The sequence below is a fragment of the Triplophysa dalaica genome, chromosome 11 (assembly GCF_015846415.1).
Source record: "Triplophysa dalaica isolate WHDGS20190420 chromosome 11, ASM1584641v1, whole genome shotgun sequence".
In the NCBI taxonomy this organism is placed as follows: domain Eukaryota; kingdom Metazoa; phylum Chordata; class Actinopteri; order Cypriniformes; family Nemacheilidae; genus Triplophysa; species Triplophysa dalaica.
Window position 1 is genome coordinate 3809730 of NC_079552.1, and position 16938 is coordinate 3826667.

The 16938-nt window shown below is 36.9% G+C and overlaps 1 protein-coding gene across 1 annotated transcript in view; it reads left to right on the forward strand.

Moving 5' to 3' along the window:
• Positions 1-16938, forward strand: part of pcdh15a (protocadherin-related 15a) — a 151006-nt gene that overhangs the window by 31309 nt on the left and 102759 nt on the right. The window contains exon 3 of the mRNA XM_056761185.1: positions 3169-3234. Within this exon, the coding sequence (XP_056617163.1) occupies positions 3169-3234 (66 nt within the window). The remainder of the gene's footprint in view (positions 1-3168; positions 3235-16938) is intronic.

Consider the following 16938-nt stretch of genomic DNA (forward strand, 5'->3'; position numbering starts at 1 on the left):
AATTCCTGGTCATGCGTCTTGTTCACAACACCATGGAAGCTTTTTGGACCGTTAGCGTCATTTTTACAATTTAAAATACACATACTGTGACGCTCATGCAATTATTTTTAATGAGCACCATTATGCACACTTTTTTTCCACCGTTTGTCTGAATGCTAGGGTATGGCAACTGCCATACTCTGCCAACCGCAAACGCCACCTCTGAATGAATGTATCTTAAATTGAAATACTATTTTGTGTCAACCCAGTTATCCTCAGAATGTTTTTGAGTGTTAGGAAATAAAGCAACTCTTCATCTTTCTCTCTTTTACCCTCTCCTCTCACATCCTGTTCATCCCCCCTTAACTTCTTTAACTAGACTTTTCACTCTGCTTTAATGCAGCTGATGGTTGGATTAGTTTGATGCAGCCGAATTTGATTCAGAGCTGTGAATTGGACTTCTGTTGTTTCTTGGTTTCTGATTGATCATTCTGTGTTAACTCCAGACCTCAACCCATAGCTTTAGCTTTTAACTTTTTAGGATTTGCTCTGGAATCTTAGATAAGTGGATCAAGTCTTAAGCTTCTTTGCAGTGTGTGTGTGTGTGTGTGTGTGTGTGTGAGTGTCTAAACACTCAGCAGTTTGAGTGCAACCCAAATCTGTTAATATAATGAAATGTGCATACAGCTGAAATGGAATGATGAGAATCGCATTTTTGTGAATGCGAGTGTGTGTGTCTACAAGAGTAATTCAATGTTCTGCGTGTTTTCGTGAATCAAATGAAAAATTACCCCACGACAAAAATAAATATTTCTAAAACGAACTCAAATATGCTTATTATTTACAAAATAATGTTGCAATGCAAAATAATACCCAAGGTCTTAACTTTTTCTTTTTGACACTCTAGCTTTTAAATATGACCTAGACATGTTCTTAACACAAAACCATGCTCATCTTTAATTATTTATATCTGGTTAATATTCGTGTAACCTCATCTTGGTTTGAGCATGTTTTGTAGATGTGCTTTCATCTGCAGTTGTTTGTGTGTGTGTACATGTGAGAAATAAGACAGATAAGAGACAGACAGAGTTTGTGAAAGCCATCTTGGTGCTCAGGGTGTCACTCTCGACTCACAGCGGGGTCTGTTGTCTCAGCGCCACGTGATGTTTCTTGTCCTCTTTTTAATTGTAGTCTCTCTCGACGTTTGACATCGCAAAAACTCCTCTTCAATAAACCTCTGCACCGTCCTGAGACTCTTGAAGACGGTGCGCAGAGACGTTATTTTCCTTTAAGAGGGTAACTAGGAGCATTTAGGTACATAAAGCTTCTCGAGTAAACAGAGTTTACAGCTGCGGGGCGGGTGATGTTCTAGTTGTTCAGTTGTGTCTATCAAACCACAACCTCTATTTTCTCAGTATATAGAGACACATGTTGTATTTAAAGCTAAAGTGGGCAGCTTTATGAGCTGCTTGAATAGATCCTGCAGATCTCTACTGATTGAAGAGTGAAATGAGAAGCAGATGAAGCTGGAATGATCAGGTCTTTGAGCAGGTTCCTCGTCTATGTCACATCAAAAGCACAAATTGACCACCTCTTCAATCTCGTGTGTAATGCCACACATCTAACAGGAAAACGTTACTAATTCACATGGTGATGATTTTTTTATGAATTAGTTTGAATTGCACAGAAATGTACGATTGTTAGAAAAAAGCCTGCTTCAAGAACATTTTATTGTGGTGAAAGCCACCCTGATCTCACTGGAGTTCATAACTATTTTACGAAGTTGTTAATTCAGACGATGTGAATTGTGTTGCGAAAGCGGGTCGTAAAAAATTGTACAATGTTATCTGTGCATTTTAGTCTGATCTGCTTTCATCACAGTGAAAGTTTGGTGAAACTTATGCTTTCCTTTTTCTAATCATCTTTGGTTTTGTACAATTCATATGAATTAGACACCTGGTAAAATAGTTACGCATTGCATTGTTATGATTCAGTCTATCTGAGTGTACAGTAAACAGTTATAGAAAGTATAGTTTTAATTGGCAGATATGCTTTCTTAAAATATTCAAATAACATCGAAAGAATATAGTACTTTATACATTCTATGTCTGCTTTTTTTCTCACTTTGACAACATTTTCAGTACCTACGAATGCTTTTTTAAAAGTAACTCAATCAAAGCTAAACAAACATGCAGAGAGTCATATTAAACAAATATTACATTTGAATCGATTTGCTGTCAGCTCAAAGGTTCTCTTCCCTAGTTGATCAGGATAAAAGCCTACTATGATCAATATTTAATGGGAAGAAAATCTCTCGCTTATCACCTGCCAACTGGTGCTTAGTTGCGTAATGCGAGTTATACGGCGACATATGGGAAAGGTGGCAACCTTATCTTCTGTGTGTGTGTGTGTGTGTGTGTGTGTGTGTGTGTGTGCATGTGTGAGTCTCTTTTGGGCATCTTGTGCCCTTGTGACTCACGAGTGTGTAAGGTGATTCGCTTCAGATACTTAATGCTAATTGATGTGTAGATGAGATGGTTGTGTGTGTTTTTGTGTCAGCTGTGCTAGGTTTCAGTAGAAGATGAATGCTTTTGTAGCAGGGTTGGACAAAATTCTGAAATAAGAAATCATCTTCCTTTTGGTCCATAAGGTTGAATTTAAATTAAATTAGCCTGGCATCACAAGATGTTGAATTAGGTTTTGAATTGGAATGACAGGACAATTCATTAATTTAATTTTCATTTCAAAGAAGTTCAACAGTCATACAGCACAATAGAAATAAAACTAGAATGCATAGGTCCTGAGGTTATATTTATATGCTTTTTCAACTTCTTAAACCATTTCACTAAACTAATTTCAAGTTTAGTTCCTCTGTGTTTCTCCTTCTGGCACTTTCTTCTCATATGTATCTTTTTTTCTTCTCTTTGCTGCTGGCACTAATGCCCCTCAGACTGGCACTATGAGGGTAAGACGCTTTCTTTCCTGAATCACATTATGAAGCCTATTAGACTTTCATCCCTGTTTTTCCTTCATTCATTCACTCACTTACTCATTCTGTCACCCAGTAAAAATCTAAATCACACAACCATGAATCATCAGTCAATGTGAAAGAAGTTCTGTGTTAAAGGCATGCACGGTATATGCACATGTATTTGAGTTTTACTGTTTTTATATTTTTTTCTCTGACAGAATGTAAGTTATCTCGGTTGGGTCCGCCTGCTACTATCGTCACCGTTGATGAGGAGAGCCTGAACGGTAAGTCTTAAAATCTGCTTCATTGATCTAACAGGGTTATTTGTTTTTTTTGTGGTCTATTTCTGAAATTCCCAAAACCCCCAGACATGAATGATTGAACCACAGTAAGCATCCGCCTAGAAAGCCCGCTGCAATGCCCGAGCAAACACCCAGAGCACCTTAGCAACTGCATAGCGATGCCCTGGCAACCATCCATTCACAACACCTTAGTTGGGGAGTTGGCTTGAAATCTACCAGTAGGGATACAGGGATGCAAACTGGCCAATTCTTGGTTCAACTGTTAAAAAGGCTGGTGGCTTTTGGAAATAATTGATCAAATGTAAATCATTTAGAACAGAAATGATAAATTATTAGCTTAAAGTTGCTTCAACAGTTGTCTCAGACTTTCCAGATGTCATGCTGTTGTCAGTAGCTCGAGAGACGGGTACCTGTTGCCTTCCAGGCTGGAAACCTGTGTGTGTGAGCTCTCTATGGAACCACAGATGGTGTTTTTGTGGTGGCGGCACGCTGGTGCCGATTATCACTTACAGTATCTCTGTGCAGACGCTGCTACACTTCGTCATGCACTGATAAAGAAGCCACTTGCTTCTGTAGCGCGCTGCTGAGCGTTTGACAACACTGTCTGTTTGTTTATGTGACAGGTGTTGGCGACTGCTTACTGTCTTTTCTCTGTTACCTTTTGTGTGTTTTACATCTCACCTGTCGATTATTCTCTATACTGCTTACATTGCGGGTCAGACATTTTGTTCGGAATCTGTGGCTGGCACAATAACATGAGTTGAGACCAAGGCCTGCTGGGATATGTCGTTGTAGTATTAGGAAGTGGTTTAATGCACAGTTTGTGCAGGCTTGTGTTTGTTTGAAAAATTTGTTCGTTTACAAGTTTTCCGCTGTAGCAGTTTGTAAGACAAAACAACCAGAGGCGTTATTAAACTCACTAAGATAAAACAAGAAGAATTCTTTGTGTACTTGAGACAGCGATACAATTTTTTTTATAGTTCTCATTTAGGGTAAATTTCACCTGAGGTAAATACTACGTTTTGAGGAATGAAACAAATTCTAATGGATTTTTTTCATCCATGTGACTTACACTGTGTCTACACCAGTGGCGTAGCCAGGAATCACAATGTAGTGGGGCCCAGAGAAAATTAGGTGAGGCAAGCCTAAAATACATCTAAAATACACAACACCATCAACAAATCAGCAGGACAGTAGTGGACAGTATGTTGAAAACTATGCTTGGTCATGGTTGAGCTGCCCCATCACATTTAATAAACAACTGACTATATGCAACCACATAAAGTAGGAAAATGTACATGCAATTGATGACAATGAGACAAATGCTGTCAGAAATACATATAAATAAGCTATTATTAGGTTATTATTATACATGGGGGCTTTTTATTGATTGATTAATGCAGAACAACAAGAAAAGATGTGCCATTAGAAGAAAAGTTTTTTTTTCGGAAACATCTAGCAATCATAAGCTAAATATAATTGTCAAACAAACAAAAATGCTAATTGTCTATGCTAAAGTTCAAATATTCGGACCCTCAATTCAAATTACAACAAAACACAGTGGAGTTTAAATGAATAAATAAAATAAGTATTTTTGTGCAGCTAACGAATACAAAAAGCACTGGATTTTAAGATTTGCCATTTTCCGTAGCCTATATTACTGATATACTTATAATAAGCTATAAGCCCAGTAAGCTTACATTATTTGCTTAGTTTTTGAGTTGAAGAGGTGCAGTGTGTGTGTGCAGGGCTGGTTCTAAACGTTTGGAGGCCCTAGGCAAATTTATTTTGTAGGACCCTCACAGCACCCCCCCTCCACCTTTAGTATATTTTACACCGTAAAAAAATATTTTTATAACAAAAGTTAATGGTATTATTAAAAGTCAATTTGAAATAAAATTTTAGGGCAGCTGGGATTATTTTTTAGTCTTTTTTTGCTACAATTTTACAGTAACACAGTCATCACTTTCCATATATATTTAAAATGGGAAAAAGGACCATCATAAATAAAGGACAAAATCAGTCAGCTGCATGAAAGTGTTTATTCTCTTTTTATTACACGCCTCCTTGGAATGCTTGATTCTGATTGGCCAGTCGCGACATTTGTAGGTTTATTATACCAGATAACAACCTCTCAAAACTAATAACACATGTTAACCCGTATGCAGCAAATCATTTTGGCAGGTTTTTTTACAAATTAAATATAAATATGTCTTTTAATAACATGTTATGACATTATATGTAAAAATGAATGGTAGATTGTGTTATTTAACAGTCCAGTAGCTTTTTAACAAAGACACTGAATAATATAGAAATGAAACACTGCCTCTTTGAATAAAATAAACACACTGATTTAAAATAAAGAAGCAAAACTTCTTTAGTCAAGAGCAGTTCGTGTTTTTGTTTTATTTTGTTCCATTAACGATAATGTAATGCAGCCGGGCAATAAGCCCTGACAGTGTGATGCAAAATGGAGCGTCTCCTTGTATCACACTGGGGTTTATTCCTCTGTCCGTCACTTTGATTCACTGATCCGATATTGGGATACACATCCCACTGTTTACTTTCACTTAAGACAAAACGGACTGTTTTCATGTGTTTTTCACATGACCTTGTATTTCACAGTAATTTACGCCAGAAAAGTTGCGATAGAGAACTTGCTTATAGTCTACATGTGTGTTCACTTTGAAGGTTTAAATGGGCAAGCCTTTTAAAACAGCTAAAAATTAAAATCTTTAGTGATGACAATCAACGGCAATGACTTTGAAGGAGATATGCGGGGACATTCGTCACGCTGCATGTTAAGACAGGTGCGCACTTCCTAGACTCAAATAGTGTGCTGCGTTTATGCTTTCGAAACACTCGAAGTTGGAGAGACATTACAGTCATAGAGGCCCCACCTCCAAGCCTAATGCCCTATGCAACTGCCTGCTCTGCCTATAGGTAGTGCCAGCCCTGGGTGTGTGAATGCAAGGGTACAGAACTAAAGCATTTTGAGCTCACGAAGAGTTAACGAAAGACACGTTAATAAAGTAGACCGCCCATCTCATTTGTAGCTTTGCCGTCGTCTGCTAAATGACTAAATGTAATGGAAATGTAATAATAATGTAGGGAACATACATAAATACTTGAATAAGCACATGATCATCATTTTTATGTTTTTTCAAATACTTTGCGAGTAAAATCAATAAATGCTTGAGTAAAAGTCAGGTCTTTCAGGCCGGCTGCGGGGAAAATAATAAGCAGGTAATTGGCCTCCAGCACTGTTTTAAAGATTGCAAAGTGATCAAATTGATCAAAACGGTTTGTATTTATGTGTTAATTATTTTGATTAAAGTAATTTGAACTTTATATCTGCATTAAGAGGCAAACAATGTCACACTCTTTTAGTTTCAGTTTTTAACTTTAGTGAATAATAAATTACTCTCTTAAGTGTTCATTAGCAATTAATTTAACCTTTATTAGGCTATGGATGCGTAACCTCTAAAACAAAAAGCGCATAACCTTGTGGAAAAAAAGAAAAACGTGACCTTCTGCCCATGTGTCGAGCTTGTCCATTCGCGCTTAACCGCGGTTGAGTATGATTTGGAAGCTGCACAATGCGATTGATTCCAATTTGGTATACATCGCACAACCCAAGTCTACACCGGCGCACCACACCACGTACAATGTGGACCAAATTTTTTATTAGAATGGGTTCCAACCCGTTATGTCTTTTGTTGTGTCACATCGCGCTGGTCGCATCCGATGTAGGCAGGGTGTTATAGTTTTATAAAATTAAAGGTTTAATTTAGCTTTTTGTATGTACATACAAGTAATACAAATTGAATTGGTATATTACTGAAAAATTAAATAAAAATAAAGAAATAATTATATTAGCAAAACCTACAGACTTCTACTAAAGCGTTAAAGCACACAATGAGTATAAACACATCTTGAAACAGGTTGCATGTTGGCATAACCAATAGGATTAAATCGACATTGTAAAAAAATAACTAACCTTAAAAAACATATGGTAATGTTTTTGTATTGTGCCATGATATACTGTTGAATATAAAGGAAATAAAATGTTTCCTTTAGACAGATTTTTTGACCGGTCATTCATGCAACCCTTGACCAGCCGATTCGTTAAATACTGAAAACTTTGCATTTGTGTTGTTCCCTGTTTTGGCCTCAGTTGCTTCATTTCTAAAGAAACCTAGCTGTTTTAAAGAGACCTTGGATGAAAAAGATGAAGAGATTCACATACAGGAACCGCTTGTTGGAAAGAGTCAGTAGGAGATTATACAGACACTTGACATTATAGACCAATTCGAATTCATCAGGGTCTCTGAAGTCTACGTTCTGCTGTATATGAGACCCACTTAAATAAATCCCATATCAGAGAAGATTGCCTTCATTAAAGGGCTCTGTATGTTTGGACTGATATCAGAGCACAATTACTGTGGTAAAACGTTTGGTGAGAGCTTCTGGGTATACTTTGATCCCGCCATCATAGATGTTAAATCTGGTCATCAAAAGTGACCCACTTTTAATGTTTTTCGAGGGATCTGAAATATTAGTGGATGTCTGACCTCGGGGTTCTCCAGGGCAGAGATTTAAGTTCAGGCCCAGATACTGAAAATATCAAATGTTGAAGTTTACAGCAGGGTTTGACTTAAGTGCAGATATGTAGAAATACTGACAAGACACTGGCAAGATATGCTTCTATTGCTTCTCCTTTTTACCTGCTTTGTAAATCGCTTTGAATAAAAGCATCTGCTAAATGAATAAATGTAAATGTAAGATACTGTCTAGTTGGCAAGACATTTACATTTTCTTTGATAAATGTACAAATCAAGTCAGATCTAGTGGAAGAAGAAACATCAATTAATTGTCAATTTGCTTATTTCCGTTCTAATTTTGAATTATTGTTAATTTTCTAATGCTAGTAAAGTTTTGTGACATCCTTTTAAAAAAACATCTTCTTAATGACATCATCCAAGAACTTACATCATTTTGGTAGGAAAGAACAGAACTAATGTTAGTGAGTATTAGTAATTGGTTTTATGAATGATGTTGTGGTGTTAGTTGGTTTGTCTCACTAAATAAATGTATTTAATTGGTCTTATAATGTAAAAATGAACTTAAGTCAACCCTCAGTCCTTCAGTGGCTTCAGCTTTTGTTCATATCGTTGCTTTCCATCCTTTTAGGCATCCTGCCACTTGCCATTGCGTAAAAATAATTGACTCAAGTTTGACTCTAGTATATACAGTATCTAAAATTCTCCTTTTCTGAAGTGACTATTAAAAGACAGCACGAGAGGAATGCTCTAGTTAAACTCTGATGCAAAAAACTTCATTATTGATCAGGTGGTTGATGGCTTCATGCTGTTTGTGGTCATTCTGTGTGGAGGTGCCATGATTCATTTTCACCAGGATCTTAAGCTCCATGAGGCATGTAGATGCAGTGACCTTCTCACCTGAACAAAATACTCACTGAAGCTGAGAGGAAGCTAAGGGGGAACCCAACTGTGATGATGTAGAAAGAAATCATGCTTTTTGTGCAGTTGCTCTGTAAACGTAGACTTGGGTAAAGTTGGACATGTTCGGTTCTTTGAGCAGCCTTAAAAAGAACAATTTCTGCCATGGTCTTCATAAGTGGTTTGATACTGTAGTTTTACACTAGGGTTCTGCGGTAATCGAACATGCTCTTTTGAAGGGATAGTTCAACCAAAGATTTGAATTCTGTCCTCATTTACTCACACTCAGGTTGTTTCAAATCAGTATACATTTCTTTGTCCTGTTGAACACAAAAAAAGAAATTTGGAAGAATGTTAGCAATTTTAAGTTCTGTATCACTACCATAGTAAAAACAATATATTGTGTATTCTGTTAAACAAAAAATGAGTTATTTTGAAGAATTTAGGAAAACAAACAGTATAGGTGCACCTTTGACTACCATTGAATTTTTCCTACTATGGTAATCAATGATGTTCCGTAACTGAGAATTGCTGACATTCTTCCAAATATCTTTCTCTGTGTTCATCAGAACAAAGTAATTCATACAGGTATAAAATAACAAGAGGGTGAGTAAAGGATGACAGTATTTACATGGCTTTGTTGCAACTGCTTAAAGGTGAAATGTGAAGCTTTTGTGCAGAATCGCAAAAGCTAGTTTGAGCTCAGGCTTACATTTACATTCATGCATTCGGCAGACACTTTTATTCAAAATGATTTAAATTGCATTCAAGGTATATTTTATCAGTATGTGTGTGCAATGCTGGCATAATGCTTTAACACGCAATTCATCGTCGGGCTAGTGTTTCATTTAGCCACTTCTGTCTGCTCATGTTGCAGTTGTATTTGGTGCCACAAGTGGTGCCAAAATGACACGCATCACAGGGCACAAATTTGCCAGCGTTTTAACACACCTCGTTCACACTTTACCACTTAATCTAGAAATGCTTTTAAATTTACAGCAAAGGCGTAATGTGTGAAGTCTGTGTTCTATTTGGTTTCAGTGAGATCTTGCTAAGATCTCTTGGTCCTCTGGGAACTCTTATTGCGTGGTTGCATCAAAAAGTAAATAATATTTTTTTTTAATGCATCAAAATGCTGAAGTACAAATTTTCGCAACTTCCGGTTCACGGGGACTTTAAACTCTATTTTTTTAAACATACTCTTCTAGACTATTATTAACATATTTTTTTTCACTATGAACAACTTCAACTTTTTTTCTATGGTAAAAAAACTACACTTTAAAGGGACTTTGGCTAACTGCATTTTGTGTAATTTAGGATGGATTTTTAATATCCAGAATCTCTGGTATCCCGTTTGAGGCTTTAAATGTAAGCCGCTCTCTTCATGGGGAATTTTTTTGTCTCAAGGACCGGTAAGTTGACCATTTCTTTTCTTGAGAGGATCTAGAAGCCTAATAGAGCTTAATATTTATGAAGGCAAAGGGCAGAGACATTACTGAACTGAAAACAAGTAAAATCCATTAGCAATTTCTTTATATGGCTTTGTCTACTTCAAGAACAATTTTTTTCCTCGTTAATCATTAATTTATCGAATAAATCATTACATATTTAAAATTTAGGGAAAATGTGTCATGATTGGGAATTAGGACCAAGGTGCAGACAGCGGTGGGCAGAAAACAAAGACTTTATTTACCAAAACCATAAAAACACCCGCGATGGGGGAAAACACGAAAACCCAAACCTCCCACAAGGGGGGAAAAACAGGAGAACAGGATGACTAACTGAACTACCTAAAACTTTGACAGGACTAAGATTCGCCAAGATCAGGCAAGAGCAAAAACCACAGCAGGATACAAATAGCGGGATACAAGGATTAATACAAAACGAACCAGCACAAGACAGAAAACAAGAGGGCATTTAATAGAGACTAACAAAGGATAATGAACAAGGGACAGGTGTCGGGAATGAAACACCGATGGGAAGCTAAACGATATAACGAGAGGGGCGGGGCCAAAGACGAGACCGGAGAGAGCGCAAGCTATGTCAGAACCAACAATAACATGCCTCTATCAACACAAAACATGAGGCTCTGTTTTGATCCTGCCACTAGACCAATAAAGACATGACATGATGAGGCAGAATCATGACAAAATGTCCTTACTCACTGCATTTGGAAAATAAAATTAACTCCAAAATAAGTGATGCTGAAGTTTATAATTTTTTATACAAATTTATATTAAAAATGTAAATAGCCATTTATTTTCAAGATTATAAGACATTTAAGGCAGCAGTAACTTTTTTGGTTAAAAATAAACAAAAGGATTAAACTGTTATTAAAAGTAAACTGTCTCTTTATTTAACACAGAGCTTATAATACTAATCTAATAATGAAGTTGAGTTTTCGGATAGGCGATAGAGAGGTACAGCGTCACCAAAAGGATAGTCTCGCGTAGTCAGACCTTCATAATGAAAGTCTGGAAGCTTTCGCCACTTTTTTTGGCCAAGGCCCACCCAAGAGGCCATATGACTGACAGGTAAGGCTACCAATCACGTTTCGTTTTTAGAGGCATGTACGTCCCCGCAGTAATGGACCGGTTTACATTCACGAACGTGTCAAAAAGTTAACAGCAACAAGAATGATTATACGTTAATGCCGTGAACCTCTACTTGTGCTTTGATCAGTCTGTCACCACTATTGATAGTAAATATTCAGATGTTGCTTTAAAATTCAGCCTTCATCCCTGTGAACTAGAGATCTGCATTAGTAACCAAATACTGTTTCTGAAACTCTACTGCATGGGTGTCTGTGTGTGTGTCAGCTGGATGTAATTAAAGACAGCATGAAACAAGATGCATTCTCATTTACAGGGTCCCTACGTAGTGTTCACTGCTCCCTACATGGTCATCAAGGGATTGAAGCTCTTGTTGAGAAATGAAATTGATTCATTTGGAATGCGAAATGTGAACTACACTTCAGTTGCACAGATAATTGGTTTCATGTATGATGACACAACATATGTTTGTAAAAATAAATGGAATACAAAAAATAATCTGCATGTGTACTTTACATACAGCGACGGTTTTGACAGAAGTGACCCGGTTGTTATTGAGAATAAACCTAAATCGTACATTCAGGGCTTGAAGCCTTGAAAGGTTTGTAGTCAGAATTTAAACTTATTTTAGTTTATATACTGCAAATGTTGTGTGCGAAGACTACTGGGGAAATTTCTCTGTCCACTTCTTGTGAAGTGATAGATCAGTGTACACTATGCCAAGTTCTATACTAAGGATATTCACTCCTTGTTTTGCAACCTCACTAAAGATTTAAAGCCGGACTTAAGGTTGAATACACTGTGAAGTCACTTGGTGGTGCAGTGTGTGCGTGTGTGTTCGGTGGACCCTGACAGCTTTTGGATGAAGGTCTGATTGATATCTCTCTGTTAGCAAGAGAACAACTCTCTACACATGAGCTGTTGTTATTTCTGTTCCTTTGTGAAGCTCGTGCTTGAATTTATTTAAGGGCTTCTGGGCTTCTGAATGCAAATCTGGTTGTAATGTCAAAGGAGGACTAGATTTCTCAGAAGCAAATCTCATTTGAATACAGTAGCAGTATAAGCACAATAAATGCTTTTTTTAATCATGCAACCCTCACATTTCTTCAGCCAAGTTAATTCTGAGTGACACTTACCACAATATAAATAATTGTAATATTGGACAAATTGAATTAAATTGCATGCAATATTTTTGGTTATATATTATAGGTTTGAGTAAAAATGCTGCAGTATAATTTTTCTGTTTGGTTGCTAAATATGAGCCTTTTGGTTGAGTTTGAACTTCTTCAAAATCAAATAATTTGCTTTGAACGGATGTGTTAAAAGCTTTTTCCTTTTGAGACTTTTGTGAAACACTGTTAATAAAACCTTATAAAAAAATACCTTTAGGCAAACACATCATAACAATATTAAGATAAAACCAAAATAATAAAAAAATGAATATGAATAGTGTTAGTCAACCATATACTGTATATGAAGAGTTCATTTGCAAAACCAGATAACTAATTAAAAAAATATATATATATATTGTGCATTCAAAACTGCAGTTGGGTTGATTTGATTTAGTTATAGCAACTAAACTAAATACAGCTTACTAACACAATAAAACACAACACAAACATGATGACATAATAAAAACATGAGTTTAGAAAATATTTCATCTGTTTTTGCAAAAAGAATTTTCAAGTATTTATCATGTTTTATTATATTTTTTAGTTTCATGTTGCACCTTTTCCTCACCGGCTGCGGTGCATCCGTGGCCTTGCAACAACCAATTTGTCTGTCTACTTTATTGTTCAGTTATTTGAAGGGAGATTTTGGAGCATTGATGTTTCAGCTTTTCCAAGCAGGAGCTAAAGTCACTTCAATTTATTTACCAATGTACTGTCCCTTTGGTTTTTTCTCTCTGTCTTCAGTTGTTCGTGATCGCTGAACTGATTGTTTTTCTCAGATCCCCTTTGAAGTGAGCTGTAGATATTGGCTTGTGTTGTAGATCTTTACTTTCATTAGAGTGTCTCAGGACTGACGGATTCGCTCTGTCCTCTCTAATCATCCTCTATTAGACCTGCACAGCCTCCCAAAATTAAAACCGTCTCCCAAAAACAAATGAAAAACAAGCTCCGCTCGATCGAACCGAGATCAAAGCCCATCCATCTGTTGATTGAGTAGCTACTTATTGTGTCGTTCTTAAATCATTCTTGTCAATGGCTTCGTTCTAAAACATGGTGAGGTGCAATCCCTTAAGAAAGAAAGAAAAGTTACAGGGGGAGTCTCTTTAATATCTCAATTGTTTCTACTAGACATCAGTGAGATTAAATTTAGAGTAAATTGAAACTTTTCTGAGTCTGAGATAATTGTGAGCAGTAACATTTCTCCATAAAATAGTTTAGTTTATTTACAGAATGTGGGTTATTTTATTCAATATTTGTGTACTGTGTATTTTATCCTTATTGGAAAGTCACGACTTTAGCTTTGCAGCATGCTACTAGCAAACCCTTGCAATTGACTGCAGACAGCATGGCAGCACGCTAGGATTTGGGAAAGAGCCAATGTTGACTTTATATGCTTTGGCAGACTGTATTAATTCGTCTCACCAAGAGTTACAGAAGACGTTTCAATGTTTTTCTTGAACTTCCAGACCAATGCTTTCTTCGCAGATGCTCTCTTGAATCCATCACTATCGGTCTGTTCTGTCGACTTTTGGACGGACGGATGGTGTGACTAACATTTAGCTCATAATTGAATGCAAGCGGATTTCGTCACATTGCACTGATTCTGGAATGAAAACACGTTTTCTATTCCTAAGGTTAGATTTCAGCAGTCGAGTTCAATCGGGATGTTTCTAAGAAAACTCATTAAGGTGTTTTAGGATCGATTATCAAAATACGGTCTTGTGTCTTCGTGCTGTCGTTCTACTCCATCAATAGATGTTAAAGTCCGGTTCCAATAATCAAGAACACAAGAACAGAGAATGCATGAAAGTAACCGCAAGTATTCTCAATATCAAGGATGCATCGTATGCAGCCTTGCGCGCCTATGAAATCCGCTTGAAGTCCCAGAAGTCATTGCGGCGCGTCCATCCAACTTCGTTCTTCCGAGGCTGCCTAGCAAGACCGGTCTCCACATTGAGAAACGGCAACTGTTTACTTATGCACGCGCACGCTGTGTGTTATGGTAATGTCTGTTTTTACCTGCTCTCATTAGTAGGTCAGTGTGATGGTAAGGTCAGGATTTCTAATGTCACATGACAGATGATACACAACAAAGCCCGAAGGCCTTTTCACAAACGCATTTGTCATTTTCTTTTCCCTCTGCCTCTGGCTCTCTCTCTCTTTTCCCCCTGAGGTGAATCATCTGTGACTTACTCTCTTAATGTCTGTCTTTCTTCTCTATGAATGTTCATTCACAATAGCGATAATATATTTTCTGCTTGTTTCTTATTGTGACTTGTTCATTATCAAACAAGCTTTTGTGTTTATGCATTCGAGATTAAAGACTAATCTTATGAAAGCATGTCCTGGTTAGATTTCACTCCAAAAGAAATTATGAAAATAAAACATGCAATTATTTTGTGTGTTTTATTCTATTTTATTCTTAGGTATACCCTTTTCAATACATTACTGTTGTCAGGGGCTTAATAGTATTTTTGTTAGTTAAGGTTGGCTTATTCCTGTTATTCACATTGGTAATTGTCAGTTGATTTATATTACAGTGATGCCGTTGCTTATATTGAAATATAGTTAATAAAGTTAATGATTCTTGAATAGGATTCAGGTTCATTACATGCATAATTTTTATTTTGGGGTGAAATGAAATTTAGTCATGTGTTTAACAGACTTTATGAGATTAACCCAATCATTGAATCGTATGTTTCGAACGCACAGAAGCTGTTTTTACTGATTATCAAAAGCCGCTAACACATGAGGTAACATTTGGTTTAGCTGATCATTAACCATCTGAAATGCTTAATTCCTGAAAAAAACAATCATCTGATATTGAAAACATCTGAAAAATGTTTTTTGGGGGACTTTGAGCATGATGATACATGTCAGAAACCTGAGGCTTTTTTTTCAAGAGACACAAGCAAACGTCTGATATTGCTCTCCATTTATTCTCATTGCGTTTATAAAAACTGATTAGAAAGCGTATTTGTGATATTTTTCTTTCTTGTTTGTGCTTCTTTCCTGAGCAGTTCTAATAATTGCTGCACTTATCTCCAGTTAATTAATTGTATATAGTGGAGGCAATGTTGGGTAAGTGCTATAGAACTTCAAAAATGATTTACACTTTCTCAAGCCTTCACAGCCTCCCCCCCCACACACACACTTGTGATGCACAGGTCGGGTTTTTTCCCTCTTTTATAAATCTTTTTGTCCGGCCCCACACCACTGTATCTATTTTTACAACCCGCCCCGCACCGGTTACCATTAAACAAATGTTGGCATTGTAATGTAAATGAAAACAGGGTTTATTTCGGCCTAATAGTACTTAGTGCTTACCATACATTACAACACCCAGTGAACTGGCAACAACATACACTTATGAACCATAGATACTTGCACTTCACATAGCCAATACTGCTGTTGTCTCCTGCTACAACTCTTTCTGAGAACCGGTTTCAAACATTAGATTTAACAGCTTGACCTTATTTTCTTTAATGATGTAAATTTCAAACCTTAATTTCTCTCGCACCTCGTCTTCCATCTTCATCGTTCTCCGTTTGTTTTGCTGTTGCAGCTGACGGCGGGAGCTGCTTGGCTATTTCGTGACTCGAGTCCAAAAGGTTCGGGGAAATGACGCAAGTTACGATGTTACATAGACCTACATATTGTAACCTTATCAAAGAACCTAGATAGATTCCTAAATATTGATTATAGGCTATAGGGAGTTGCACGCAACATACATGGTTCTTTTATTGTGTTTTTAATGACTCACAAAAAGTGACCATTTCTTTACCCGATCCGCGGGTTACCCAAAGGGCCCGCAGGTTATGAGACAACCCTCGCATCACTAACACCCACACCACACGTACACACATTAAGGAGCCATCACTCTTAAATGAGCCACAGGTCCTTCAGGCATCTGAGTAGACGGTACTAAACAACTACCAAAGGAGCTTTGCAGCTCAAAATAAGATTACCCTCTCCTGATGTATTTAACTCTGGAACTTTAAGGAGTAAGTCACAAATCATCGTGCATAAGAGAGAGTAGAAAGTCTTACAGTCCGACATTTCCAGAAGTGTAATGACTTGTAAAAGATCTCTGAGGTTTTGCTGGATTTAAGTGTAAGAGCAAAGTGTACAGTATTTTGGTGGAGATCTTATCATGACATCATTTTTTGCTCACTTATTTTTGAAAGTTGCTCAGATGTTACTCATGTTCTTTAAAGGATGAACTTGTTTTTCTCCAGGAGGAATTTTAAGAAATATAGTAAGAGTATTGAGTTTAAAAATTAATATGAATCAAATAGCTTAGATATTTTGGTTTTGGGAGAAAATGATAAAAAAGTCTTGAAATCTACCAGGGCTATACAGTGCGACATATATGTCGGTCACACTTGCTACAAAAAAATTGGTCTGTGCTACGAATAAACTAGCGAGTGTTGCACGCATGCGATACCATTTGTCAGACAGAGCTTCATGTTTGTGGGAAGTGAATTTCTCAATGTGCTT